Here is a 27,578-nt window from a genome sequence, read left to right on the forward strand (position 1 = left end):
GAAGCACGGCACACTCCATTAACAAGCACATCCACCTCAACCCAATATACATGCTACGAAAACAAACAACGGGAACCTGCAACCAGAAGTAGCAGGAAAGAAACCAAATAAATTCCAGAACAGACAGTACAGCAGCGCTTCACAGGAGGCTCAAAAGCATTGAAAATATCACTTAGACAGGAGATGAAGTGTCTGCCAAGCAACTTGCCAGCTTGGTGAACATACCCACAACTATGACTCCCTGCCTCTTAAATTAAATCCATGCTCCTTTGTCATTGATCCGTGCATCAACGAGAAAGATTCCTTCCTGTCCACCCTGTTAAAGTCTTTTAATTTTATACATGGCAATTATGTCCCTCCTCAGTCTCCTCTGCTCAAGGAAAATAACCCCAATTTCTCTTCCTAACGAAGTCTGTCCAGCACAGGCAACATCTGGTAAATCTCCTCTCTGGTGCAATCATATCCCTCCTATAGTGAGGATTCCAGAACTGCACACAAGACTCCAGCTTTGGCCTAACCAACATTTCATGCAGTTACGATATAATCTCCTTATTCTTAAGTTCTATTTCCTTAATAAAGGCAAGTATCCATGTGCCTCATTAACCACTTCACATGTCTTCCATTAATTTAAGAGACCAGCAGACATCCATACCAAGGTCCCTTAGATTCTCAATGCTTCCCAGGTTCCTCTAATTAATTGCACACTCCCTTGTGTTGTTTCACCTTCACAGATGCATCACCTCATACTCATCTGGATTGAATTACATTTACCACTGATAAGCCTGTCTATCTCTTCTTTGATTTTCCCCTATTATAATAAATTACTTCAGATTTATAACTGTCAAGAATTCTCCAAATTCTGTTTTAAAGCAATCTTGATTTTCTTTGCTCCATTATTGGCAACTATTTCTCTTCGTGCTGAATGTGGTTCAACCTAAACTTAGTTATCTCTTTTCTTTCAAGCCAATTATTAAAAACCACCTGCTCAACGAAGACCACATTCCTGAATACCACATTTTGTTGGATAATGCTCGTGCAAAGCACCTTGGGATAGTTAACATCACCAAGAGAGTCCTATCCTTAAAAAACAGGATTCATGGGATGTGGGCTTTCCTGGCTGGGCCAGCATTTATTGCTCATCCCCAGTTGCTTCAAGGACATCATGATGAGCTGCCTTCTTGAACAGCTTCAGCCCATTTGGTGTAGGTATATTCACAAGACCAGGAACAAAGGCGTTGCAGGGTTTTGACCCAATGACATCCAAGCAATGATGACATTTCCAAATCAGGATTCTGAATGGCTTGGAGAGGTTCATACAGGTCACGTTCCCATGTATCTAATGCCGAGGTCCTTCGAGATGGCATTAGTTGTTGAGTTACAAGATGATGTCGAAGATGCCTTGGTGAATTACTGCAATGAATCTTGCAGATGTTACATGCCGCAGCTGAGAGTGCCTGTGGGAGTGGATGTATATTGATGAAGTCCAATCAAGTGAGCGGCTTTGTACTGGAAGGGGTCAAGTTTCTTGACTGCTGTTAGACTTGGACTTAGTTCCTCCATTCAGGGGGGACAACGGACAGTAAGGTTCCACTACTGGTCCATCATAATCTATTGCATTCCAGCACAAGTTATTCCCTCCCAAAGGCCCTCCCCAAAACATGCATGGTGTGCTGTACTTTGACCAGCCGCATATTTCCCATATGGGTGGTGCCAACCGTACTACTCTGCAAGGGCAGACTTGGTCTGGGAGAAAAAGCACATGCCCTGTACTGATCGTCTCTGATGTCTGACAAACATCTGACCAGTCTTCTGCAACACATTTTCATTAGTGATGCTGTCACTCCATGTGATACCCAGAATCCTATATCAGCAGTGCAACAGACAATGTGTTCAACCTAAATGACACTTCTATTCTCATCCATACCTTGGTGGCTTAGGCTACGATTTCTAATATTAAGGACATGGTAAGTTGAAGCTCCATGGCAGCATGGAGACAATGTAAAGCTGCTCTAAGACTACGTCATTTCACTACTTCTGGTATGGATGCCAATCTTGATATCGACTTGGAGATATTGTTTATTAATAGCTGAAATGATAGATGTCATGGCTGTCCTGTTGTCTGATCATGAGAAAGTTTTTGTCCTTTAAAGTCATAAACATTGTCATCTTGAAGCTTATGAGTACACCAATCTTGGTATCACTGCTCAAGACTGGTGGTCATGTTTTACAGCCGGTGCTATTCTTTGAACAGCGAGACAATATCAAAAGAGCAAAATCCAGATCTGTCAGGTTGCCATGGATGCCAGGATCTACATTCACCGTTTGCTTCTTCATGGTGAAATTGTGAAACTGAGAGGAATAAAAACCTTAAAGGCTGGAAAACTCCAAAAATGAAGGCATAGGAGTAGAATTTCAAATACAAAAAAAAAGGAGCAATCACATTGTCGAGAATGCACTGTAGCCCCATAATATCCAAGAGAAATAGAGCACATATGTCAGTAAATTTCAGGCAAGTATAAAAGTAACAGGGTAATAACAGCAGGGGAATTCAACTTCTCCAACATTAATGAGGGTAGTCATAATGTGAAGTGTTGAGAGCCATAGAATCATAGAGATGTACAGCACAGAAACAGGCCCTTCAGTCCAATTCATCCATGCCGACCAGATATCCTAACTCAATCTAGTCTCACCTGCCAGCACCTGGCCCATATCCCTCCAAACCCTTCCTATTCATACACCCAACCTGATGCCTTTCAAACGTTGCAATCGTACTAGCCTCCACCACTTCCTCTGGCAGCTCATTCCATACACCTACCACCCTGTGTGAAAACGATGCACCTTAGGTCTCTTCTATATTTTTCCCCTCTCACCCTGAACCTATACTCTCTAGTTCTGGACTCTCCCACCCGAGGGAAGAGATCTTGTCTATTTATTCTAACCATTTCCCTCATAATATTATAAACCTCGATAAGGTCACCCCTCAGCCTCCAATGCTCCAGGGAAAACAGCCACAGCCTATTCATCCTCTCCAGACAGCTCAAATCCTCCAACCCTGGCAACATCCTTGTAAATCTTTTCTGAACCTTTTCAAATTTCACAACATTCTTCAGACAGGAAGGAGACCAGAAATGCACGCAATATTCCATAGTGGCCCAACCAATGTCATGTACAGCTGCAACATGACCTCCTAACTCCTGTATTCAATACTCTTGACTAATAACGGAAAGCATAACAAATATCTTCTTCACTATCCTATCTACCTGCGACTCCACTTTCAAGGAGCTATGAACCGGCATTCCAAGGTCTTTGTTCAGCCACACTCCCAAGCACCTTACCATTAAGTGCACAAGTCCTACTAAGACTTACTTTCCCAAAATGCAGCACATTGCATTTATCTGAATTAAACTTCATCTGCCACTTCTCAGATCAGTGGCCCATCTGATCAAGATCCCGTTGTTATCTGAGGCAACCTTTGCTGTCCACGACACCTCCAATTTTGTTGTCATCTGCAAACTTACTAACTTATGTTCACAACCAAAATCATTAATATAAGTGATGAAAAGTAGTGGAACCAACATCAATCCTTGGGGCACTCCATTGGTCACAGGCCTCCAACCTGAAAAACAACCCTACACCACCACCCTCTGTCTTCTACCTTCGAGTCAGTTCTGTATCCACATGGCTAGTTCTCCCTCCATGAAACCTAATCTGACTAACCAGTCTCCCATGGGGAACCTTGTCGAACGCCTTACTGAAGTCCATACAGATCAGGTCTGCCACTCTGTCCTCATCAATCCTCTTTGTTACTACGTCAAAAAACTAAGTTTGTGAGACATGATTTCCCACTCACAGCCATGTTGATTATCCCTAATCAGTTCTTATCATTCCAAATACATGTACATCCTGTCCCTCAGGATTCCTTCCAACAATCTGCCCACCAATGACATCAGGCTCACCAGTCTACAGTTTCCTGGCTTGTCCTCTCCACGTTTCCTCAATAGTGGCACTGCGTTAGTGAACTTCCAGTCTTCCGGCACCTCCCCTGTGACTATCGATGATACAAATATCTCAGCAAGGAGCCCAGCAATCACTTTCCTAGCTTCCTAGAGTTCTAGGGTACACCTGATCAGGTCCTGGGGATTTATCCACTTTTGTGTGTTTCAAGACATATAGCACTTCCTCCTCTGTAATGTGGATGTTTTTCAAGAGGTCACCACCTATTTGCCCACATTCTATATTTTCCAAGTCCTTTTCCACAGTAAACCCTGATGCAAAATACTCATTCAGTATCTCCCCCACCTCCTGTGGCTCCACACAAAGGCCACTGTGCTGATCATTGAGGGGCCCTATTCTCTCCCTTGTCACACTTTTATCCTTAATGTATTTGTAAAAACCCTTTGGATTCTTCTGAACTTTATTTGCCAAAGCTATCTCATGTTCCCTTTCTGCCCTCTGCATCAAATACACAGAAGTCTCTAAAAGAGAGGGGACAGTCCTGGACTTAATTTTAGTCAATGACGCTGGGCTAAGTGGTTGAAGTATCAACAAGGAAGCATTGGGCAGACAATCACCATAACTCAAGATTGTTACGGAAAGAGCAAAGATGGGCTTGAAATCAAAACTCTCAACTTGGTGGAAAGGGTGATTTCAAGATAATCAGATAAGATTTGGTTAAGAGTAGACTGCGATTAGTGTGAGGATGCTTCTTTAACAAACTTATTTTGCCCTTGGAATTTTTCAAAAGGGGTCACAAAGACAGAGGTTCAGACATGTCTGGAAATATCTACTGAAGGCAGCCTTTCAATCTTTCTTTTCAAATGCTTGTAAAATGACAGTAGCCAGTTCAGGGTTTGGTTTGATTTGAGCAAGCAGTCTGTTTGAATCTGCTGGTCACGTTTTAGTTGGGACAAAGGTCCGGATTCAGAAGAGGTTTTCTGGCTAACTCTCTCCCTGACTGTGTGTGTGTGTGTGTGTGTGTGCGTGTGTCTGTGTGTGCATGTGTCTGTGTGTGCGTGTGTCTGTGTGTGTTTCTGTGTGTAGAGAGGGGTAATGGGGATGTTGCAAATTGTTGGAACAGCATCATGAAGTTGCAATTATGTCGAATCAATGTTCAGAGATGTCAAGTTATCTTGAATGCTGTTCTCGTGTTAGCATTTCATTCAGTAGCCCATAAAGAAAATCTGTTTTGTTTAAAACAGTGGTTCAGCCAGCTACATCATGCCTGGAATAACCACTTTGCACCTGCTTAAAAATAAAACTAGAAAAAAGTTAGAGTCTGGGCTGCTTTCTTGAAATGTTTGCAATTGTCTTACCAGTATAAAAGGAACAGTATCACAATCAACCCCTGGTTTGATTTAAAGCAACAAACAAAAAGGGGCTCAGAATTGTGAATAGTTGTTGCTTAATGTTCACTTTTAGAGTTAAAAATAAAATGACCTTATTTTCTTTAAATAGTGGAATTTAGGAGCTCTCTGTCACTCATATTTCAACAGATTACGAAGTGAGGTGAGGTTTTCTGGTGTTTCGTTTAATTAACAGAGGGGTTCACTGCTGTGTGGCAACACTGCCAAAAGCATATAATAAACGAACATTGGGAAATATTAGCACAACTGTGAACTTTAGATGAGACCTTAAAGCAAGATTAAAAACACTCTCTATTGACAAGTGTCAAATGTTGCAGGGGCTGAAACAAAACAATGTTAGAGTTCCAATCAGGACATAGTGCCAAAAAAAAGACTCTCCGTGAAATAGTTTTATTGGCCACAGATACTACAAACTCCAAGTATTGTTCAGCTATGACCTCTTCTTTGGCATGCATAACTCTTGCCTGAAAGAGTTTTATTCTTGAATCAGTTCCAACGATTAATTCTTCTGATAAAGGTCCACAAACTACCAGATTTATTGATATTAAATAGGTCACATCCTGTAGCTGGTGACAAGGCCATGACCACAAATTGTTACATCGAATTGATCATGCAAACACAATCTGGAGTATACCAAGGTTCAAGAGAAAGCAGATTGAGCCTTTTTGACAAAGTGGGTGGCAAAAGGTGAACTAAGGATACAAAGATATGTGAAGAATTGCTGGATTGCAGTTGTCAATGCAAAATAAAGGATCCCTATAAGACTTCCTCTCGGTAGTGTCCTAGGCCCAACAACCTTTGGTTCCTCCATCAATGACTTCCCTCCATTATAAAGGCCAGATGTGGGGATATAAGCCAATAATTGCACAAAGGCCAGCACCATTCATGAATCCTCACATAAAGATGTAGCCTGTGTCCAAATGCAACAAGTCCTGGAAAACATTCAAGCTTGGCCTGACAAGTGGCAAGTAATATCCTTGCCATATAAATGCCAGGCAATGACAATCTCACCATTGCCCCTTGACATTCAATGGTATCATCATGAAAGCCTTCATTGTCAACATTGACGGTTACCATGAACCAAAAACTCAACTGGACACGGCACATAAATACAACAGCTGCAAGCGCAGGTCAGAAATTAGGAATACTATGGATTGTAACTGAACACCCTACTCCTCAAAGCCTCTCCCTCATAAACAAGATAAAAGTTAGGGGTGCGATGGAATACCCACCACTTTGCTGGGGTACAGACCCAATGATACTCACTGACCTTGACAGGATCTAAGAGCAAGCAGCAGGTTGACTGGTGCCACATAGACTCCACCAGCGACTCTCAGGAACAGCAGTGTGTACCATCTACAAGGTGCACTGCAGAAATTCAAAAGATCCTTACACTGCACCTTCCAAACACATAACCATATGTAGCTAGAGGGACAAGGGCAGCATATAAATGGATACACCACCACCTGCAAGATCAACTTCAAGCCACTCACCATCCAGACTTCAAAATAAATCACAGTTGCTTCACTGTCGCTTATTAAAAGCCAGGAATTCCGTGCGAAAAGGCATTGAGAGTCTACCTGGAGCACATGGATGACAGCGGTTCAAGACGGCATGTCACCACCATCTTCTCAATCATAACTAGGAAAAGGCAATAAATGCTGACCAGCCAGCAAAGCCTATGTCTCATGAGTGAATAAAAGACAATTTCGTTTCTTTATGGCAGCCATCTCCAGGCTCTGGTTCAGCCAGAGCATGGCTTGGGAACATATTTTGTTTTGAAACACAGTTATGCACGTATATATAATCTATCTATATATTACACACACACACAAAATCAAATCATTCACAAAGTGACAAGTGTCAACAGTGAAAAAAAGTATTGACAGATGGGTTGTGCTAGCACATCAGGATCACACATTAGTGAGGGAACTTAAACACTTATAGAGTAATGCAAGCTCCATTTGTAGGAAAACTACTAAAGTCAATTTAACTCACCACTCTTCTCTGGTTCCTCAGGGGCAGTGCCTGCAATGCCACTGTTTTCCAGGCCATAGGAAGGATCCACTTTCCCAGAAGAGCGAGCCATCTCTTGCACTTTCTTCACATGAGCCTCCACCAGTTCAACTGGCACCTCTTCTCTTACATGAGAAAATTCCTCTGTCAAGATAAATGCAATTATTTGCAGACTTTGCTGGCAATTAACAATTTACCCTGCAGAATTCAAAGAAATGATGATTCTCAGCTTCTCACAACTAAAAATTTCAATTTAATATCTTTGTGGCCTCTTTTCAAGCACCATAACAAATGCACTCAACAGTGCCTCTTAAACACAGTAACCTACAAACTGATTAAAATCTAACACCTCGTAATTTTAGAAAACTACCATACTTTGTTGCAGAACAAGCTTAAGATTAGGGGTCAGTTTTAAGGGACAAAATCAATAAGGGCTTTTGAAGGATGAAACAAAGTTTGAACTTGCTACCTTGGAAATGATTGGATAATTGAAGTTTTCCAGTTACAATCATAGGTAATTATGACAAAAGGATATTCTATCAAGAGATATGAACAAGGGTGAATAAAAGTAGCCTCAGGTACAATTACCCATGATTACTTTGAGAAACAGACTAAAAAGGGTCTGAAATAGCTGCTCCTGCTCCTCTGGAAGTTGACTTACACTTTCAAATTTTTTCCAAAGGGAACGTTTGGAGGTGTACAAGTTCAAACACAGTAACCACATGCATTACTGTCAGAATTAAGATGATTTGCTTTCACACAGCAACCCTCTCACAACATCTCTGCGCACTTCATGAGGTAACATATATAAAGCTGAATGGAGAGCATTCATAAGTACAGTTGAAAAAGCAGGGTCTTCAGGGAACTCTGAAGCAGAGAGACAATAAGGTCAAGTTGCTTAAAAGACAGAATGCCAAGGATTCCAAATATAGAAACAGGCAACCACATTTAAAGGACTGGAAACTGCAGGTGAAGATCAATACCAAGAAATCTTCATCTCTCCCTCAAATACTTGCATCACTTTGAAAGTCCAGTGATCATTGGGATCTATCCCCTGCAACTGGCTCAGACAGTAAATCTCGGCCACCACAGTCGGACACTCAGCATCTCAAAAATTTCAAACAAATGCACTCACTTCCAAATGAAAGGTACAGAACAGTCTGAAACAAATTATCCCATTTATTCAATTACTCTTGTAGCCAAGACTAGCATCTCATTAATCTGTCATAATCATGAGTGGCAGAGCAAAGGTGGACAGCCCATTAAACAGGAAAGCTCTAACAAGATCAAATAAGGACAATGCTTATTTATCTCATTAATATTGAAAAGGCACTTACATCAAAATTGGATCATGGTAGCATTGCAAATGCACATCTTTACCATCAAAAAGTAGTATTTTCCTGAACCCTAATCTCCCACAAAGACATAGGGAAAAAAAAGCATATGGATTATTTTTATCCAATCTGTCCCTCCCGCTGGGGAGCAAGGAAGTCTGATATGATGTTCGAGGACTCTGCTTTGTTCCATACAGTATCGAGGGTGATGTCTTAATTTTAGAATAATTTAAAAGGAAACAGTAAAATAACTGTAGAACATAGTTTATGCAACCAAGAAATGACTGCATTGTGGAAAAAGGAAAAGTATTAATAAAAGAAAACTTCTTTTAAAAAAAAATACTTGTTCATGTTGCAATGGGATCACCAGAAGGGTTAACATTTCCGGATCACCTCCAGTTAGACTGGAGGACTCCACTGATTCATTTCTGGAAGCACAGCATTCTGGCTGTTGCAGCACAGAATCTGGTTCCAGAAGTTTGACTAAAGTACTTCATGCTTTGGAGAAAACTTTAAAGGTAGTTTATTTTAATATATCTGCTACTCATGCTCTTATAGACGGTAGAGCAAGGAGGTTTGGAAGATGCTGCCCTTCCAAGAGTTTTAGATGTGCACCTTCTATGAAGTCATCGAGGAGAAAGTGAGGTCTGCAGATGCTGGAGATCAGAGCTGAAAATGTGTTGCTGGAAAAGCACAACAGGTCAGGCAGCATCCAAGAAACAGGAGATTCGACATTTCGGGCATAAGCCCTCCTTCAGGACTGACTTGTATGAAGTCAGTCAATTTTAAGAAACTAGTTGAGGAGCCAAATAAGCTACTTTAGCCTGGATTCTGTTATGTTCTTAATTGGTATTGGAGCTACGTCTAATTAAATGGACAATTTTCCATCGCATTCCATATATGTGACAACTGGGGCTGAGACGGTACACAGCCATATCCTTTGTGTTGGGCAGTAACCCCACCCTGCAAGGTTCTCTCTTGATTAATATTGTCTCCAAGTTTGTAGCATCAAGGAATCTGAACAGTCATTCAAAACTTACCTTTATGACAAACAGTCACTCCCATTTCACCTATGGAATTCATCTTCACTGACCATGTTTCGGCCATGGTTGCAGTGAGGACTAAAGCCATTTGGGTCTTGTGGAACACAGCAATGAGCTGGTTACTGCCATGAAAGTGACATTTGACAGTTGTAATGAAATAAGTGGGTATCCAAATGTGAACTTTAAGTTATTAAGCGGACACAAACAAATGCATCTTTAAGTAAAGGACACAAGCTAAGCAAAGGGAACCGGACACACTTTTTGCAGATACAATAATCAGGAAGCTCATTCACAGCCATGCAGTCTTGAGAACTTGGAGGTCACACATCTGAGCTAGAGAATATGCTAAGAGTTTGGTACTACTGAACTGAGTCAGAATGTTTAACTTGCCTGAGAGCAGCTGCTCCCTTTGCTCACATATCATTTCAACAAGGTGCATCAGATCAGAACCCATTATAAGTCATCCCTACAGTTTTTGGGAGAGTTTTGCAAGAGAAATTCACTGTAACCCACTGAATGAATTATTTACTGTCAACTGAGGAAAATCAAGCTAATTCTGAATACTGAACCTCACAATTAGAATGACATAATTGGTCATATCAACAACCTGGCTAAATTAAAACTAGTCTGATTTGATTTATTGTAATCACGTACATAAATACAGTGTAAAGCTTTGTTTGCAAACAGTATAGACAGATCATAGTAATCAGGTCATGCATATCGTGGGTGCTCAGAATAAGGCATATGAGTTACACTGCTCAGGAGGTGCATGAAGTGAGACCAACATTAGCTCAAATTAGAGAGTCCTATAATCAGTCTAACAATGGCAGGAAAAAAGCTGTTCTTGAACCCGTTGGTGTTAGGGTTCAAGCTTCTGTATCTTCTGCCTGACAGAAAAAGGTTGTTGGACAGCATTACAGATGGGTGGAGTCTTTGATGTTGACAGCCTTTCCACAGCAACAAGATGTATAAATGAAGCCCATGATTTGCTTACATGATGGTCTCAGCTGTGCTCACAAACTTCTGCAGTTTTATTTTATATATTCCCAGGCAGCACAGCTGGCGTACCAATCTGTTATATACCCAGATAGCATGTTTTCTATGATGCATCTGAAAAAGTAGGTGAGGGTCCTTTGGGACATGCCGAATTTGCTAAGCCGCCTGAGGAAGAGGTGTTGTTGCGCCTTTTTGTCACATCTATGTGGAAAGTTCAGGATAGGTTACAAATTATCGTCACTCCCAGGAACTTGACTTTGTTTTGACCAGAAGAATGGACAAGAAATATCCTGGTGTCCTGAATTTCATTCACCTCCATTAATCATTTTTAAATGGACAGTGATTCCGCCACCCTATCCTTGCTTCCTGTCCTTCTAAATTGTCACACATGCTTCGATAGTCAGACCCTAACTCAGGTCATCCTGCAACCAAATCTCAGTAATAACCACTACATTGCACTTGTTTAAGCCCATTTGTAATATTAGTTCTCCTGTTTTGTTTTGAAAAATAATAGAAAGACAAAGCTTAACATTATTTTTGTATCGTTTATATTTTTTATTCTTTGCTCCTTCCTGCTATTGTCAGTTTACATTTTCACAAATTCTCCCAACCCTGGCTACTTTTCCACATGGTCAGGTGGAATTGCATGATCCATATGAATACTGTGGCTACAAGATCTTTCCATTAAAGGTCCTCAATCAGCACCTTTCAAGCCCACGACCACTTTTATGGAGCATTACTTTCAAGTTTCCCTTCAAGCGACTCACCATTCAGATTTGGAAATACAGAGGAACCTCAATTATCTGACATTCGATTACCCGAATTTCAGATTATCTGAACACGATCACAAGATGCCAAAGCATGGCTAAACTGTTATCCAGCATTCAATTAACCAAACGAAATACTCCACGCTCATGGCCTTCAAATAATAATGGTCCCTCTGTATACAGCCATTCCTTCACTGTAAGTGGGTCAAAATCCTGGAATTCCCTCCTGAAGGGCATTGTGGTTCGACTTACAGCAGATGAAGGCGGCAGCTTACCAACACACTGTCAAGAGGAATCAGGGAGGGGCAATAATTGCAGGTCTAGCCAGCAATACACACATCTCAAGTCAGAGACTGGGAATTTGGTAGCAAGTAACTCACCACCTGATTTCAAATCCTATCCATCATCAATAAAGACACACAGTCCGGAATGTGATGGAATATTTCCCACTTAGCTGGATAAGTGCTGCTCCAACAAAAGTGAAGAAGCCTGGCAGTCAAGAATATAACATACTGCTTGATTTGCACCAGTCAAAAAAATTCTCTCTCCACCACCAAACATATGCAGCAGCAGTTTTACATAACAATTACAAGAAGCTGGACAGAAATTCACCAAGGCTCCGTAGACAGATACTCAAACCCACAAGAATGACCAAGTACAAGAGCAGCAGATTCATGGGAACACCACAATTTGCAAGTACCACTCCAAGCCATTCAACAGCCTCACCAGAACGAGAGAACGAACCAGGAGAGTCACCAACGAGAAGAAAATGATGAGGATTCTACAAATCTGCAAGAGGATGACTGAGAATGGGGACTGCAATTTCATAAAGTGTGTCAAAGAAAGCAGTGTCAGAGAACAGTACTTTCAGAATCTCTGACAGAAAACACCAGCAGAGGGAGATAAATAAGAAAGCAGTAGCCAAGAACTTCCTCAACCTGCTTCTACCTGTCAGAGCTGAACTGCAACATCAAAAGAACACAGATAGGTGATTGGTGGATATTTCTTCCATCTCTCCCATGATTGGCCAAGTGGTTTAAATTAGTAGATATCATTTCAGGTCAAGAAAATAGTTACTAAGTTCACTTTTAAAACATTTTAAATTAATTACGTAGAAGAAATGGCTAGGCAGGCAATGTGTTCCAACTACAGCACGTTGGAACTGCTTGAATCCACAGTACCAGAGCAGCAATTGTTTGTTGCTGGAGGAACCTGGGGCCTGTGCTTATTCTGACATATATTTATGATCAGGATCATGGCATTCAGGAGAGAATTTCAAAGCTGACATATAACTTGGAAGGATTGTAACTGTGAGGAGGGTAGTATAGAACTCCAAAAAGAACGGATAGAGTAATCGACTGAGCAAATAGATGGCAGCAGAGAAATAAGAAAAGATGCACTTTGGTCAGGAAAACACTTAAAGTCAAGTTAAAGTAAGAGGTACAATTCAAGAAGAGGTACAGGAGCAAAGGGACCCAAGATATATCTGCACAGCTCATTACGGCAGAAGGATAAGTGGAGAAGGATTTAATAAAGGACAGTTATAGTAAGCTTTATTAATAGGGACACAGAGTCTAAGAACAAGGAGGTGAGGTTGAATTTGACACTTGTTGGAATATCTCAATGGAGTATTGCGTATAGTTATGGGCTCTATCTCATTGGAATGGTAAAATGCTTTGGAGAAAGTGCAGAAACAATTATAATCACAGCTCCAGCTTAGAGAAACTTCAACCATGAGGACAGACGGAAGGAGTTGGGACTGTTCTCCCCAGAGAGAGGGTGGGTGGGCGTACAAAAGAGTTCCAAAATTATGAGGCGTGTGAATAGAGTAGATCAGCAGAAGCTTTTCCTGTTTTTCGAAGGAACAAGAATGACGGCATTGACTTGAAGTAGTGAGAGCAGTGTGAGAAAAAAAAACAACTTTTTCACAAAATGTATTTTGGATATGAAATGTACTGTCTGAAAAGGTTGTACAGATAGGTTCAATTGAGGCATTCAACAGGGCATTGATAATTATTTGGAGAGAAATGCTGTGCACAGAATTGGGAAGTAGTAAGAGAGATTTGCACTAGGTTATGATACTTGGTTGAAGAGCCAGTGCAAGCATAATAGGCCAAATATCCTCTTTCTGCAGTATATCAGTTCTGAGATTCTGTCATAGTTAAAAAGTCAAAGATTAATGTTCTTGATCTGAATGTACAAAGTACTTGTAACAAGATAGGTCAGTTGACAACAATTAATATCACTTGATAGCTATTATACATACGGGACTGTAAAGTGACCATGAATGGGAACTTAAAATTCAAGGCCATGTGACTCTTGGACTCTTGACAAACAGGCCAACAAGACAGGGGAACATTTTCTTGGAAAAGGATGGTATAAACTGCAGGGTGAACAGTGAAGGAACTGCAATAGATTGTTCAGTGGAATCAGTGGAGGAAATGAGGAATAGCAAGACAAATAAGTTATGGGAGGGAACAGTCAATTGGCCCTCGAAGAGTTGCTTCACTGTGGGATAAAGAAGAAACTGGGAATTGATGGAGGTATACACAATGGGCAACATAATTTTTATGGGTGCTTTTAATTTGCATATTGATTGGACAAATCAGGTGGACAAGGTCAAGACGCAAGATGAAGACCATAAAACATAGGAGCAGATCTTAGGCTGTTCGGACCAATGGATCTGCTCCACCATTCAATCACGGCTGATCGGTTTTCCAACCCCATTTTCCAATTTTCTCCCTGCAACCTTTGATTCCCTTTGCAAAAAAAAACTTCTCAGTTTTAAATGTACTCAATGAGTTGCACAAATTCACCATTCTATGGCGAAAGATGTTTCTCCTTATCTCAGTTCTCCAAGGTCTTTCCTTTACTCTCAGACTATGCCCTCGGGTCCTAGTCGCTCTTGCCAATGGAAACAAATTCCCAACATCTGCTCTGTCCAGGCCACATAAATTTCAATCGATGACTGCGGCGGAGACGAAGGAATTGGGAATATGGGATGGAGTTTTTACAGGGGGCAGGATGGGAGGAGGTGTAGTCCAGTTAGCTGTGGGAGTCAGTCGGTTTATAGTAGATGTCTGTGTTGAGTCGGTCGCCTGAGATAGAAATGGAAAGGTCTAGGAAGGGGAGGGAGGAGTCTGAGACAGTCCAGGTGAATTTCAGGTCGGGATGGAAGGTGTTAGTAAAGTTGATGAATTGTTCAACCTCCTCGTGGGAGCACGAGGCAGCGCCGATACAGTCATCGATGTAGCGGAGGAAAAGGTGTGGGGTGGTGCCAGTGTAGTTGCGGAAGATGGACTGTTCCACATATCCTACGAAGAGACAGGCATAGCTGGGGCCCATGCGGGTGCCCATGGCAACTCCTTTAGTTTGGGAGGATTGAAAAGAGAAGTTATTCAGGGTGAGGACCAGTTCAGTCAGTCGAAGGAGGGTGTCAGTGGAAGGGTACTGGTTGGTGCGGCGGGAAAGGAAGCAGCGGAGGGCTTTGAGTCCTTCGTGATGGGGGATGGAGGTGTACAGGGACTGGATGTCCATCGTGAAAATAAGGCGTTGGGGACCGGGGAAGCGAAAATCCTGGAGGAGGTGGAGGGCGTGGGTGGTGTCCCGAACCCATACCTCCTCCCTCACATCCCTCCAAGGCCCCAAGGGATCCTTCCATATCCGCCACAAGTTCACCTGTACCTCCACACACATCATCTATTGCATCCGCTGCACCCGATGTGGCCTCCTCTACATTGGGGAGACGGGCCGCTTACTTGCGAAACGCTTCAGAGAACACCTCAGGGACGCCCGGACCAACCAACCCAACCACCCCGTGGCTCAACACTTTAACTCTCCCTCCCACTCCACCGAGGACATGCAGATCCTTGGACTCCTCCACCGGCAAAACATAACAACACGACGGTTGGAGGAAGAACGCCTCATCTTCCGCCTGGGAACCCTCCAACCACAAGGGATGAACTCGGATTTCTCCAGTTTCCTCATTTCCCCTCTCCCCACCTTGTCTCAGTCGGTTCCCTCAACTCAGCACCGCCCTCCTAACCTGCAATCTTCTTCCTGACCTCTCCGCCCCCACCCCACTCCGGCCTATCACCCTCACCTTGACCTCCTTCCACCCATCACATCTCCATCGCCCCTCCCCCAAGTCCCTCCTCCCTACCTTTTATCTGAACCTGCCTGCCACCCTCTCCTCATTCCTGATGAAGGGCTTATGCCCGAAACGTCGAATTTCCTATTCCTTAGATGCTGCCTGACCTGCTGTGCTTTAACCAGCAACGCATTTTCAACTGTGATCTCCAGCATCTGCAGACCTCATTTTTTACCCGAAGATGAAGCTTAAACATAAGAAAATGAGATCATGCATCTTGGTGCAAAAATTCAAAGAGCAGACTATTATTTCAATGGAGAGAGCCTCCAAAAACAAGCACGGCAGAGGAATCTGGGTGTTCTTGCGCATGAAAATCAAAAGGGTTACATGCAAGTGCAGCAAGTAACTGAGACAAATGCAATTTTGACTTTTATTGTTCAGGGGTTGGAGCTTAACAATAAGGAAATCTTGTTATAAATCAACAGGGTGCCAGTGGGTCTTTGGCCATAGTACTTCATAAAGTTGTAGCCCACAATGTGGCATTGGGAACAATTCAAAGAGAGATACACTAGGCTGATTCATGGGATGAAGTAATTGCCATATCAAGAACAGCAAAACAGATGAAGACTTTATTCATCATTTAGAAAAATGAAGGGTGAATTATTTTTGAAGCTCACAAAGGTTTTGGAGAGGCTTCACAGAGTAGATGTTGAGATGATATTTCCACTCATTGTCCAGGCTATCATTATTGCTCATACCTAATTTCCCCAAGGGCAGTTAAGAGTTAAATCACATTGCCATTCATCTGGGGTCACATCGAGGTTAGTAGAAATCCTTCCCTGAAGGACACTAGTGAGCCAGGTGGAGAATGAACATTGTCACTAGTAATCTAGTTTCACTTTAAAATTTGAATTTAATAAAAATCTATCATCTGAAATGGTGGAATGCAAACCTATCTCACCAGAAATTCAGTCTCGTGTTCATTATCATAACACCATAACCTCCCCTGATGCCCCATATCTTGGCACCAGGCAGACAAAACTGCCTTCTGGATTCCTGATGTTTGCTGGAGAGGACAGAGTCAGAGTCAGATCTCCCATGCTGCCACCATATGCCTCTTGCTCCACCTAATTAAAATGGTTTCTTGCACCATGATGCCAAAATCGGTTTCGTTTTTTTACCTTCTAGCCCTCAAACTTAGCCAAACATGTTGGAAATACGCCCAATTTGTTGCACAATTGCCAAGACTGAGGCTCCTCCATTTCCTACCTCAATTCCAGTCATCCTTTTATGTCCTTGATCCTTTATCAAATCAGAATCACAACCTAAGGGATGTGACTACCTCCTGGAACAAGTGTTCATAAACCTTAATCTTTCATTGATGCATCACAGTTTGCAGCTCAACTCCCACCTCAAAGGTAGTTTCAGATGCCAAAGAAAACGCACGAGTGCATTTGCTCTGGACTGCACTAGCTTCTAAGAGCTCCGCGTCCTGCAGCTGCAGCGTATTTCCCATCGAGCCATCTTTATTATGCCTTAATCAATATTATAAAATCGATAACGAATCATTTACAAATCTAATGATCCGAATAAAAATTACGGTTCACAAACCTAATGTCAATGAAACGTTTCAATTACCAATAAAATTACAAGGTTTGAACAGTTAAAGCCAGCCAGCAAAATACTCACCACTCAGCTGCTTACCTGCTTCCCTGACAAGTCCCCTCCTCATACAGCTCCTTTACTCAACAAACTCTCAAGTTGATACCTGCATCAGCTGCAGATTATTAATGAGAGTTGGTGGAAAAAGGACACAAGATCTCAACAACAAAACACAAGGTATTTGACCCCATTGATGACTATGCCTCCATTCCAGCTGGAATATTGTTAGCAAGCATAAACCATGCAAGCTACTTTTGTAAAGCAAGACAAAAGCTCAAAGAAAATTACAGATGTAGGGTGAATAACAGACAAAAGGTAAAGGAAATCAGCATGAAGCAGGAGGACATACTAGCACCAAAGAATATGGCAGGCAAGTCTAAGATTTATATGAATCTAACAGATTGCAGAGGCAAGTTCTAGATATTACTTACCTAAAGCAGCCTTGGCAGCTGCTGCAGCTACTCGAGGATCCACAACGGAGGCCAGGAATGCCACTGTGCTCATGACAGGATTCCCAGACTGGCTGAAAGGAACAGGTTGGAAGGCCAGAGGACCAAGGGAGGAGTCGGTGTCTTCCAAGTAAGGATCTTCAATGGGCAGTCGCAAGAAATTCAAAATACACTCGTCTTGTGTACGGCTGCCAACATGCTCAGATACTTTATTCCAGTCATCTTTGTACATTTCCAGAGCCTACAAAGCAAGAATAAGTGAGTTTTGGTTTTATAAAAGTCAATAGCATTTACAAAATATATTTGCAGTTAATGGAGAACTTAGGAAAGTTCAATGCATGATTCGATGGAGTTCATGCAGCCAAAACCAGAAACTGGAATCACTCAGTTACATATTCCTCCAGTTATTCAATCAAATTGGATTTTTAAATAGTAATGGACAATTTCTTCCTCAGTCTTGTTGATGTTTAAAGTAGATAAACATTAATAGTTGGTATTTTTTTCTCTTCAAATTTCAGCGAGCAGGTGCACGCTCAAACATCAATAAAGCTCACTTTTCTTCTACCAAAGATAACTGGAGTACTCTTAAGCTGATGCTTGCCCACTGGAGTATCTTCACATCATCAAGTAACTTCTTCACACCAACATCCAGCTTGTTAAGTATCACTACTAATTCAAGAAACAACAACTGTACAATCAATAAGCATGCTGAACTCATGCAATTTTCCTCTGTTGCAAAGCCATTGAATAATTCCACACAGAAAACAATTAATTTCGTGCATCATGTCTGTGGCAGCTTTGATAGGACAAAGGAGTGACCCACATAACCTCACTCTGATGAACTCCATTGGTTTCCAAACATAGTGTAACTAAAGAGATAGTGGGTTCATTGACACGGAATTTCTGTAATTCATTAACATATCAGAATCTTGTCCAAGGATTAGAAGTTAGTAAAAGTAACAAAAGCAAAGAAAATGTATAACTAGATATCACTTGGCATACCATCAATAAATTCAAAATTTTATAGTTTGAAAATTTTAAATTTTAAAAAGCATAATTTTAAAGTGAAACACAACGTTTAGAGGGTATTTGAGGAAAAGTGTTTTCACCCAGGAGAGTGGTAGCTATCTACAATGCACTGCCTGCGATAGTAGTTGAAGCAGGAAACTTTAACCATTAAAAGCACTTGTATGAACACTTATTCCTGCTGAAGGCTGTTGCCCGAAATGTCAATTTTCCTGCTCCACAGATGCTGCCTGACCTGCTGTGCTTATGCAGCACCACTCTAATCGAGACATTGAGCACTTCAAATGTCATAACATTCATGGCTGTAGGCCGAGTGCAAGACAGAGAGAGTAGTAAAGGTAGTAGTATATTTTTGATGGTACAGAAGTATAGTAATACATCTTTGATGAGTAGAAGGGCCTATTTCGTACTGCATGATAGTATGATGGTTAGCATTGTGCTTATACAGCAAATTAAAAAAAATATAATTAAGCAATTTCACTAAGACTATAAAAGATAAATGGTGTTTGCCAAATCTGTTAAAGATGAAACTAGCAAGACTGAAAGGAGTCAATGTTACATACTTGGATTTTGAAGAAGCATTTGATAAATTGTCACAAGACATGATCACACAAAAATAACTCATGGGATGGAGTAACATAGTAACACAGATTTAGGATTGTTTACCAGATACAAAACAGTGGGAATAAAAGGGACATTGGTTCGGACCTTCAGATTGCCAATGAGAGACCCCAAGGATAATTTCTTAGCCTCAGCAGTTTGCAATCAAGACTAATAACTTGGTAAGGAGAATGAATGTTATATATTCAAGTTCCCAAAATGAATGGGCAGGACAATGCGAAGAGGCTGCAGAGGGAAAAATACAGGCTAGAAGGGAGAAAGTGTGCAAGATCATGACAAATGAAATAAATTGTGACAAAGCGTGAAATTATGTTGGTAAGAAAAATAAAAAACAATTTTTAAATGTTGAGGCTAGGAAATGTTTGCAGTCAAAAAGGGCCTTGGGCTTCATATATACAAACATAAAAGTTGGAGGAACAGGAGGCTATTCAGCAAACCTTAACCTTAGGATGCTCTTGTAGATGAAAAATCTGAATATATTCATGCCCAAATTCAATAATCCAAACCCAAATACAAATAATACATCTTGGCAGGAAATTTTTCAACAGAAATTCAATGAGGAATTCAATTGTTCACTGAAGTGGCGGGCCCCATTTCTAGATAGCTGCAGGAACCATTCTCCCTGCATCTACCATGTTAAAAACCCTCAAGAACCTTGGGTCAATGAGCTCAGTTCACTGTTCTAAAATTAGACCCAACTTCCTCAACTTTTTCTCTCCAAGACAAGCCCTGCATCAAAGGAGTTAACATGATCAAGCTTCTTCTCTGAAGATCAAAATTGCACACAATATGAAGATGTGGTTTCAACCAACATTGAACACTTGTAGCAAAACTACTATACTTTACTACTCCAGGTGGTTTGTCATAAAAGGTCAACAACATTCAAGTGCCTTCTTAATAAGTTGTATGAATCATAAAGCAACAAGATGGGCGTGTGATATGTTAGATTCTGCCAAAGATACTCTGAAGTATCCAGTGAAGAGGACTAATTATAATTGCATATGGCATTGATGAGGCCACATCAGGAGTACAACATGCAGCTTTGGTCTCCTTATCAAAGGGAGAATGTACCTACACTGCAGGGTAGGCAAGAAAAGGTTTTGGAGACTGGTTCCTCAGATTAGGGGAGTGGCCTGAGGACCATATAATAGGCACATGTCTCACAGAATGAAGAAAAAAGTGATATAATTGAAACATTTAAAATTATTAAGACAACTTCCAGGGTCAGTGTCTTGGTAAAATAATTGCTGCTTATTGATGACTTGATTTTTTTTTTTACACAGTGAGGGAGCACTGTGCTTCCTGGCCAATATGGTCTTGGATCTGCTGCAGTGCTCAAACGAGGCTCAAATGAAAGTTGAAAAAAAATAGCATCTCACTATCTATTTGGAGACAATGTTACCTTCAGGACTCAAATGTTGAGTCCAATAATTTTATAGCCTGAACACCTCCTTCCACGTCATTCATCTACCCCTTCACCATAGGCTGTGCCATGACATGGGCTGCTTTCAGCACATTTACTAAATGATCCCCAATATCAACTCATTTTTTAATCTCCCGGGAGACTATCATTGTTTGCCCACTGAACTGTCGAGCTCTCTCTTTCCTGGCTCTATCTCCAGCTATTCAACATACCAACTTTATCTCGCTACTAAAAGTTCTGGAGAAGCATCAATAGATTCAAAAGGTTAACTATGCTTTCTCTCAACAGAGATGCTACCAAACCTGATGAATTTGTACAGCAATTTCAGTTTTTGTTTCAGATTTTCTGCATCCGCATTTGGTTTTATTCATCTCAAAGTTAATTTTCGTCATATTTTCCAAGAACTGGAAATCTCACGGAGATTCTGCTCAGTTCTTTCTCAGAAATGGAGAGCCACACTTGGAATCTTTTTTGGTAGAAAACTGGCAAAGGAAGATGCCTTATAGCATTTCTATCGATCAGTTGCTGTATTCTGAACTTGAAAGAACCTGATAGCCACTTTGACAACTACTGTCAAACTGTAAGGACATAAGACCAGCGTTTGAGTGTTGAGATGCTCGGATGCCAGGAATAGGATGCCACATTAGTGGGGTGCGAGATAAGTAGGATATCAGGACAAGAGAATGTCAGATGAGCAAGGGAAGAGTGCCAACAAGCAAGATGCCAAAAGGAGTTGGGTGACAGGGGGATGCTGATGGCCAGCTAAGTAATCTTGGGGACAGGTGAGTAAAATCAGGCCGGACAGCAAGTGGAGAAGAGTGGGTGGCAGAGATGTTCAGGTCTGGTGGTAGTACGGGTGTCGAGACAGGTTCAGACCAGTCCAGTGGGGGTTAGGGAAGTGTCGTGCCAGGTCTACTGAGAACTAGAACTGAACTTACAAAACCTGACTCTCAGTGCAGCGTAGTTGACGAGTTCTTCTGTTTTGGTGAGGATTTCAAAGCAACACCAGTTACAAAACACATGATTGAGAAAGGATTATAGTTGTTTTTGAAGGTATTCAGAGAAGATTCACAAGATTCCAGAGGTGAAAAGTTTATTTTATGAAAAGAAACTAATCAGTTTAGAAGCACAAGAAAAGATTTAACTCAAGTATATGAGAAACTTAAGAGTATTGACAAAATAGAAATAGAGGATGTTTCCTCATGTCAGGCAATCCAGGATGAGAGATCATGGATTTAGGATAAGGGGTGGCAGATTTAAAAACAGATGAGGAGAGATTATTTGTCCTGAATGATCATAAATCTGTGGGATTCATTATCCAAAAGTAAGGTGGATTTTTAACTAGGAATGGGTTGAAGGGTTATAGAAAGCAGGCAAGCAAGTGTAGTCAAAAATGAGATCCGCTAGGAGCTTACTGAGTGGCAGAGCAGGCTCATGGGGCTGAACAGCCTACACCTGCTCAGAATTCTTATGTTCTTTTTATAACTGAATAGTTAACAATTGACATACTTACTCTGATTACCTCTTCAAAAAGCTCTCAAAATAAAACACAATCTACATTAATGCTGTACTTGTTAACTGCTATTCCCTAACTCTTTTAGCAAAGCCACAGGAGTAAAGTTATGAATGATAAATACCCACCTCCAACAGCAGTAGAGTTTCCTGGTCTGTCCAATCCCTGGCTGCACTGGCCTTACTTTGCTGCAAGACAGAAACATGTACAAATATAAACATCAAAAATGAAAAGAGTTGTTGTTTTTGAAAGTTTTCACATTGTCCATCTGCTAGGCTTCATCCTGTTTTCTAACCAGCTAACAGAGAAATCTCAGTATTCTCCAGGCATATAGGCAGCAAGAGAATGCTTAAAAGTAGTAGTTAGACTGATCAGAGACAAAATGAGGTATTTATAGATGGAGGCAGAGAGTATGGCTGAGGTGCTAAATGACGATTTTGCATCAGTCTTCACAAAAACGGAGGATGGTGACGGAGGAAAAAGTATCACTGGAAGGGTTCAAAATTGATAGGGAAGGGATCTTGGACCAACTGTTGGCACTTAAAATTAACAAGATATTTGAACCAGACAAGATGTATTTAGAGATTTAAACGAGGTTAAAAATTGTGGAGTCACTGGCCATAATATTTCAGTATTCCATGGAACAGAGGAGGTGCCAAATGTAAACTGAAAGAAGAATAGTGTGGAAATCCAAACAGGCATTGCCAAGTGGGAGGGGTGGGCAGACAAGCGATGGATCAGTTTCAATACAAACAAAAGTCAGGTGATGCACTTTGGTCAGAAGAACATTGACAGGCAACATATAAAATGGATAACAATTATCAAAGGGGTGCAGCAGCACAAGGACCTGTGCACAGATCAGTAAATGTGGCAGGACAGGTGCAGAGAACAGGAAACAAAGCATAGTGTTCTCCGCTTTATTAATAGGGGCACAGAGTGCAAGAGCAAAGAGGTGATGCTGAACTTGTTAGAAGAGTACAGGTGATATGTAATGGGGCAGATTTGATTAATGAGCTTAAGGTGAAGGTACCACGATGGGGCAGTGAACATAATATGTTAAGAGTTCATCCTGCAGTTTGAAAGGGAGAAACTGGAATCAGACCTTATGGTATTACAAATAATTGCCTTTAATTAATATGACATGAGGGGAGAGCTGCCCAGAATTAATCGGAAGGGAACCAAGCAGAAAAGATGACAGAGCAGCAATGGCAAGTGTTTCTGGGGAGAATTCATAAGCCATAGCAGAAGTTCATCCCAAGCCAGAAGTCAGTGGAGGACAAGGCAACTGTGGATGAAAAGGCAAGTCAAAGACATCATAAAAGCAAAAGAGAAAGTACACAACATGGTGAAAAATAGTGGGAAGCAAGAGGATTCGGGAGCCTTTAAATCCAGCAGAGGATAACTAAAAAAAAACAGCATTAAGGGTGAACTCCATGCTCACACAGGCAGCCAAGAGAGTGTTTACATTTGCAAGTAAAAGGTTGTTTGAGGATGGGGATAAACCAGGCAAGTACCTTGCCAGGAAAAAGAGTGCCCCACCAAGCCATTACTTCGATCAGGGAGGACACTGGAAATTTAACCGACAATTTTAGAATGATTAATGCAGCATTTTGGAAATTTTACTCTGAACCATACCAATCTGAAAGCTTTCAGGGTGGGAGAGTTAGAATGGAATCTTTTTTGAAGAATTTGGACCTTCTGGGAGTGACTCCTGAACAAGAGTCTCTCCTTAATACCACGCTGTCAGAGCAAGAGGTGCAGGATGCTGTGACAGAGCTCCAGAATGGACAGGCGCCCGGATCCTGACGGTCTCCCCAGTGAGTATGACAAGGAATTTATAAATGTTGTCAGGGCCAATACTTAGTATGTTTAATGGCTCACATAGTTGTGGCCTCCTCCCACCATCTTTAAGAGCGACAAACATTTCTCTTTCTTGAAAAAAAAGGAGACCCCAGAGGACTGTGCTTGCTCTTGGCCCATTTCACTCCAGAATGTCAACTTCAAAATCCTATTTAAGACTCTGGCATTAAAGCTATAAACTGTAGTGCCCTCCGTCATTAAGGAGGGCCAGATGAGATTCATAAACGTTTGCAGATCGACAGATATTTTCAGTAGGTTACCTAACATGATCCAAGTATGTCAACAGCCATCGGTACAGGGATTAGTAACCTCCTTCGATGTGGCTAAGGCATTTGACAGGATTGAGTGGCCATATCGTTGTTATACTTTAAAGCAGCTTGACTTGGGCGAGACTTTTGTCAGGTGGTGAAGGTTTTGTAGAGTGACCCTCTTGCTGCAGTTCGCACCAATGGCATGTGGTGAAGCAACTTCAATTTTTGCAGGGGCACTCACAACAGATGTCCCTTATCACCACTGCTTTTCACATTGGTGGTCAAACTGCTGGCAGAGACAATATGCAGGGATCCCAATATAACTGCTCCAGAAATGGAGACAATGTCACATGTGATCACACAGTATGGGATGACATTCTTGTCTTATCAAACCAAACAGTCTCAGTGCCATACTTGATACAATGCATCAGTTTATTTGGTGGCTTCTCTGATTATAACATCAACTTTATGAAATCAGAGGCCGGGCCCACGGGTTGACTCCCAAGATCCTGAGGTCGGATCTTCGCTCCCTTTCGATGGTCACAGGAGGCCTTTCTTTATTTAGGTATATTTATTACTCTGCTTTTGATCAGCTACTTAAAACCAATTTTGTCCATTTATTTGACAAAAACAAATCAGACGGTGGTAGATGGGAGGTGCTTCCAATCTCTTGATTAGGTCAGATAGCCCTCATTAAAATAAACATTCTGCCCCGCCTGTTGTATCCAATGTGAATGCTTCCTCTGCTTTTTAACTAAGCAAATATTTAGAAGACAGAATGGCTGATTCAGTTCTTTTTTCTGGTGTCGCTGTTAGCTGTTACCAAATTGCTGTTACCTGACAGACTGTGAGGAGTGGGCCTTCCAGATATCAAAAACTATCAATTAAGCTCGTTGCTATCTTACGTGAATGATTGGGCCCAGGGGACCCTCACTCACTTGGGTTGGACATCGAAGCAGCTCAGGCAAAATGCCCCCTTATTAGCCTGCTGTTCTTAGACAAAATGAGAACACTTAAGGAATATTGCCATAGCCCAATAGTCATCTATACAGTAAAGGAAGGGAGGGCAATGCTGCCAAAACATCATTTTTGACACCCATAGGTGGTATGTTGCGCTCTCAGTCAGGGATGATGGACTCAGGTTTTAAACTATAGGTAGCAAGGGGCATGTCTTGCCTGGGTGTTGATTCGAAGGGGACATACTGATATCCTTTGACCAGTTGGTTCAGAAATATGAATTGCCCAGTAGGGACCTCTTTCGTTTCTTTCTGATTAGAAGTTTCATCCAACAAAAGACCACACTAGTAACTGATTCTTCTAAGTCTGACATGGAGAAGTGTGCGTTGAGTGTTGAGGATACATTATCTGTTAGCAACGCTCATCATCTATTGTGAGGGGGTCCCTCGGACAAGACCGAACAGCTCTATAAGGTATGGGAGAGGGAGCTGGATATTGAGATCTCTTCTGAAATGTGGGAGGATATCTGTGAAAATGCAAAAAGGATCTTGATTCACAGAGGACCCATGCCTGAAGATTCTCCACAGGGTCCATTTGGCCCCAGGCTGCCTTGCAAAATTTGAAGCAAGAGCATCTCCAATGTGTCCTAAATATAAGATGAGCATGAGCACACTTACTCATAGTCTTTGGTCCTGCCACTGGAATGCTGTGGTAGGCAAAAATACAGAATGCCTTGGGATGGAGTTAGAGATGGACCTGGTATCTCCTCTTCTTAGCTTTGTTAATTCACTTTATTAGATGTACACAAAAAAAAGTTTTTCAGTATCCTCATCTTTGTGCAAGACAAAACATTTTATTAGGGTAGGCACAGAAAAATCCCTGAGGACTGGTGTAAGCTAGTCATGGGGCATATCCCCTTGGACTTTCTGATGAGTATGGTGCACCATAAAACTGAGAAATTTTTAGAGGATGTGGCAGCTCCTTTTGGAGTACCTGGGTACAGATTTGTCCCACACACTTATAAGAGCCTTTATACAGCCGTGGCCAACCTATGCATAGAATCTGGTATCCAGAGAGGAGGAACTACGAACATATGAATATGCATAAACTTATGTGCTCGATGATCGAGGGCTATTGCTTTGATTTGTTGAGCTGTTATTGTTGTCAAGATGTTCCTTTAGGTAGCTTAGTTATTACATATGATATTAGTGGATTTGTTTTTTTTTTATTATTGGTTTGAATTGTTTAGTTTCATATCTGCTGTAAATATTCCAAACAAAAACTTTCCCCTTTTTTTTGATAAAAATATATTCAAAAACAAAAGGGTTGATAAGATGAAATGCGAGAGTAAGCTAGCTATTAACACACAAAAAGGATGTAAGTTTGCTCACTAAGGTGGAAGGTATTGCTCAGCGAGCAAACTTACATCCAGAGCCTCAACCTCGGCTACAAATCTTCACAAAAAACTCACGACTGCAAGAGTTTATTTAAGATATTTTAAAAGCTATGAGACAGGCTGGAACAGACACTGGACCACTGGAAAATGAGGTTGTAGAACTCTTAAATCAGGAATCAAGAAATGGCAGAACTGAACAATTATTTTGCATCAATCTTCAGACTAGAAGACACGAGCAGTATATCAGACCTTCAAGAGATTGAAAGAGCAGAGGTCAATGTTATGGCCATCACGAACAAGAAGATGCCAGGGAAGTGAAAAGTCTGAAGCCAGATAAATCGCTCAGACTAGATGGACTACACCCCAGAGTTCTGAAGACAGGTGAGGAGAGGAAATTGTAGAGACATAGGTGGTGATCTTGCAGGAACCACTGGAATCAGGGAGGCTCCCAGAAGACTATAAAATGGCTAATATAACCTGCTTAAGGAGAGAAAGAGACAGAAAACTACAGGCCAGTTAACCTGACCTCAGTTCTTCCTAAGAGTCTAAGAGTCCATTATTAAGGATAAAAGTGTGGAGTACTTAGAAGTGCAAGATAAAATAGGGCTGTTTTGGCATGGTTTTATCAAGGGAGATCATATCGAACAAGTCTGTTAGAATTCTTTGAGGTGGTAACAAATACATTAGACAAAGAGGAGCAAATGGACATAATTTGGATTTCCAAAAAGACTTGGACAAGTTGCCACACAAGACACTGCTAAATAAGGTAAGAGTTCATGGTGTTCATGGCAAGGATAGAGGACTGGCTGAC

At 41.4% G+C, this 27,578-nt stretch overlaps 1 protein-coding gene across 2 annotated transcripts in view; it reads right to left on the bottom strand.

Moving 5' to 3' along the window:
• Nucleotides 1-27,578, bottom strand: part of smarcc1a (SWI/SNF related, matrix associated, actin dependent regulator of chromatin, subfamily c, member 1a) — a 211,297-nt gene that overhangs the window by 81,708 nt on the left and 102,011 nt on the right. For both annotated transcript variants that reach the window (XM_060823713.1, XM_060823712.1), the window contains exons 19-21: nt 22,432-22,491; nt 17,703-17,961; nt 7,362-7,523 (exon numbers count right to left, since the gene is read on the bottom strand). In XM_060823713.1, coding sequence (XP_060679696.1) covers nt 7,362-7,523; nt 17,703-17,961; nt 22,432-22,491 — 481 coding nt within the window. The remainder of the gene's footprint in view (nt 1-7,361; nt 7,524-17,702; nt 17,962-22,431; nt 22,492-27,578) is intronic.

The sequence above is a fragment of the Hemiscyllium ocellatum genome, chromosome 4, assembly GCF_020745735.1.
Source record: "Hemiscyllium ocellatum isolate sHemOce1 chromosome 4, sHemOce1.pat.X.cur, whole genome shotgun sequence".
In the NCBI taxonomy this organism is placed as follows: Eukaryota; Metazoa; Chordata; class Chondrichthyes; order Orectolobiformes; family Hemiscylliidae; genus Hemiscyllium; species Hemiscyllium ocellatum.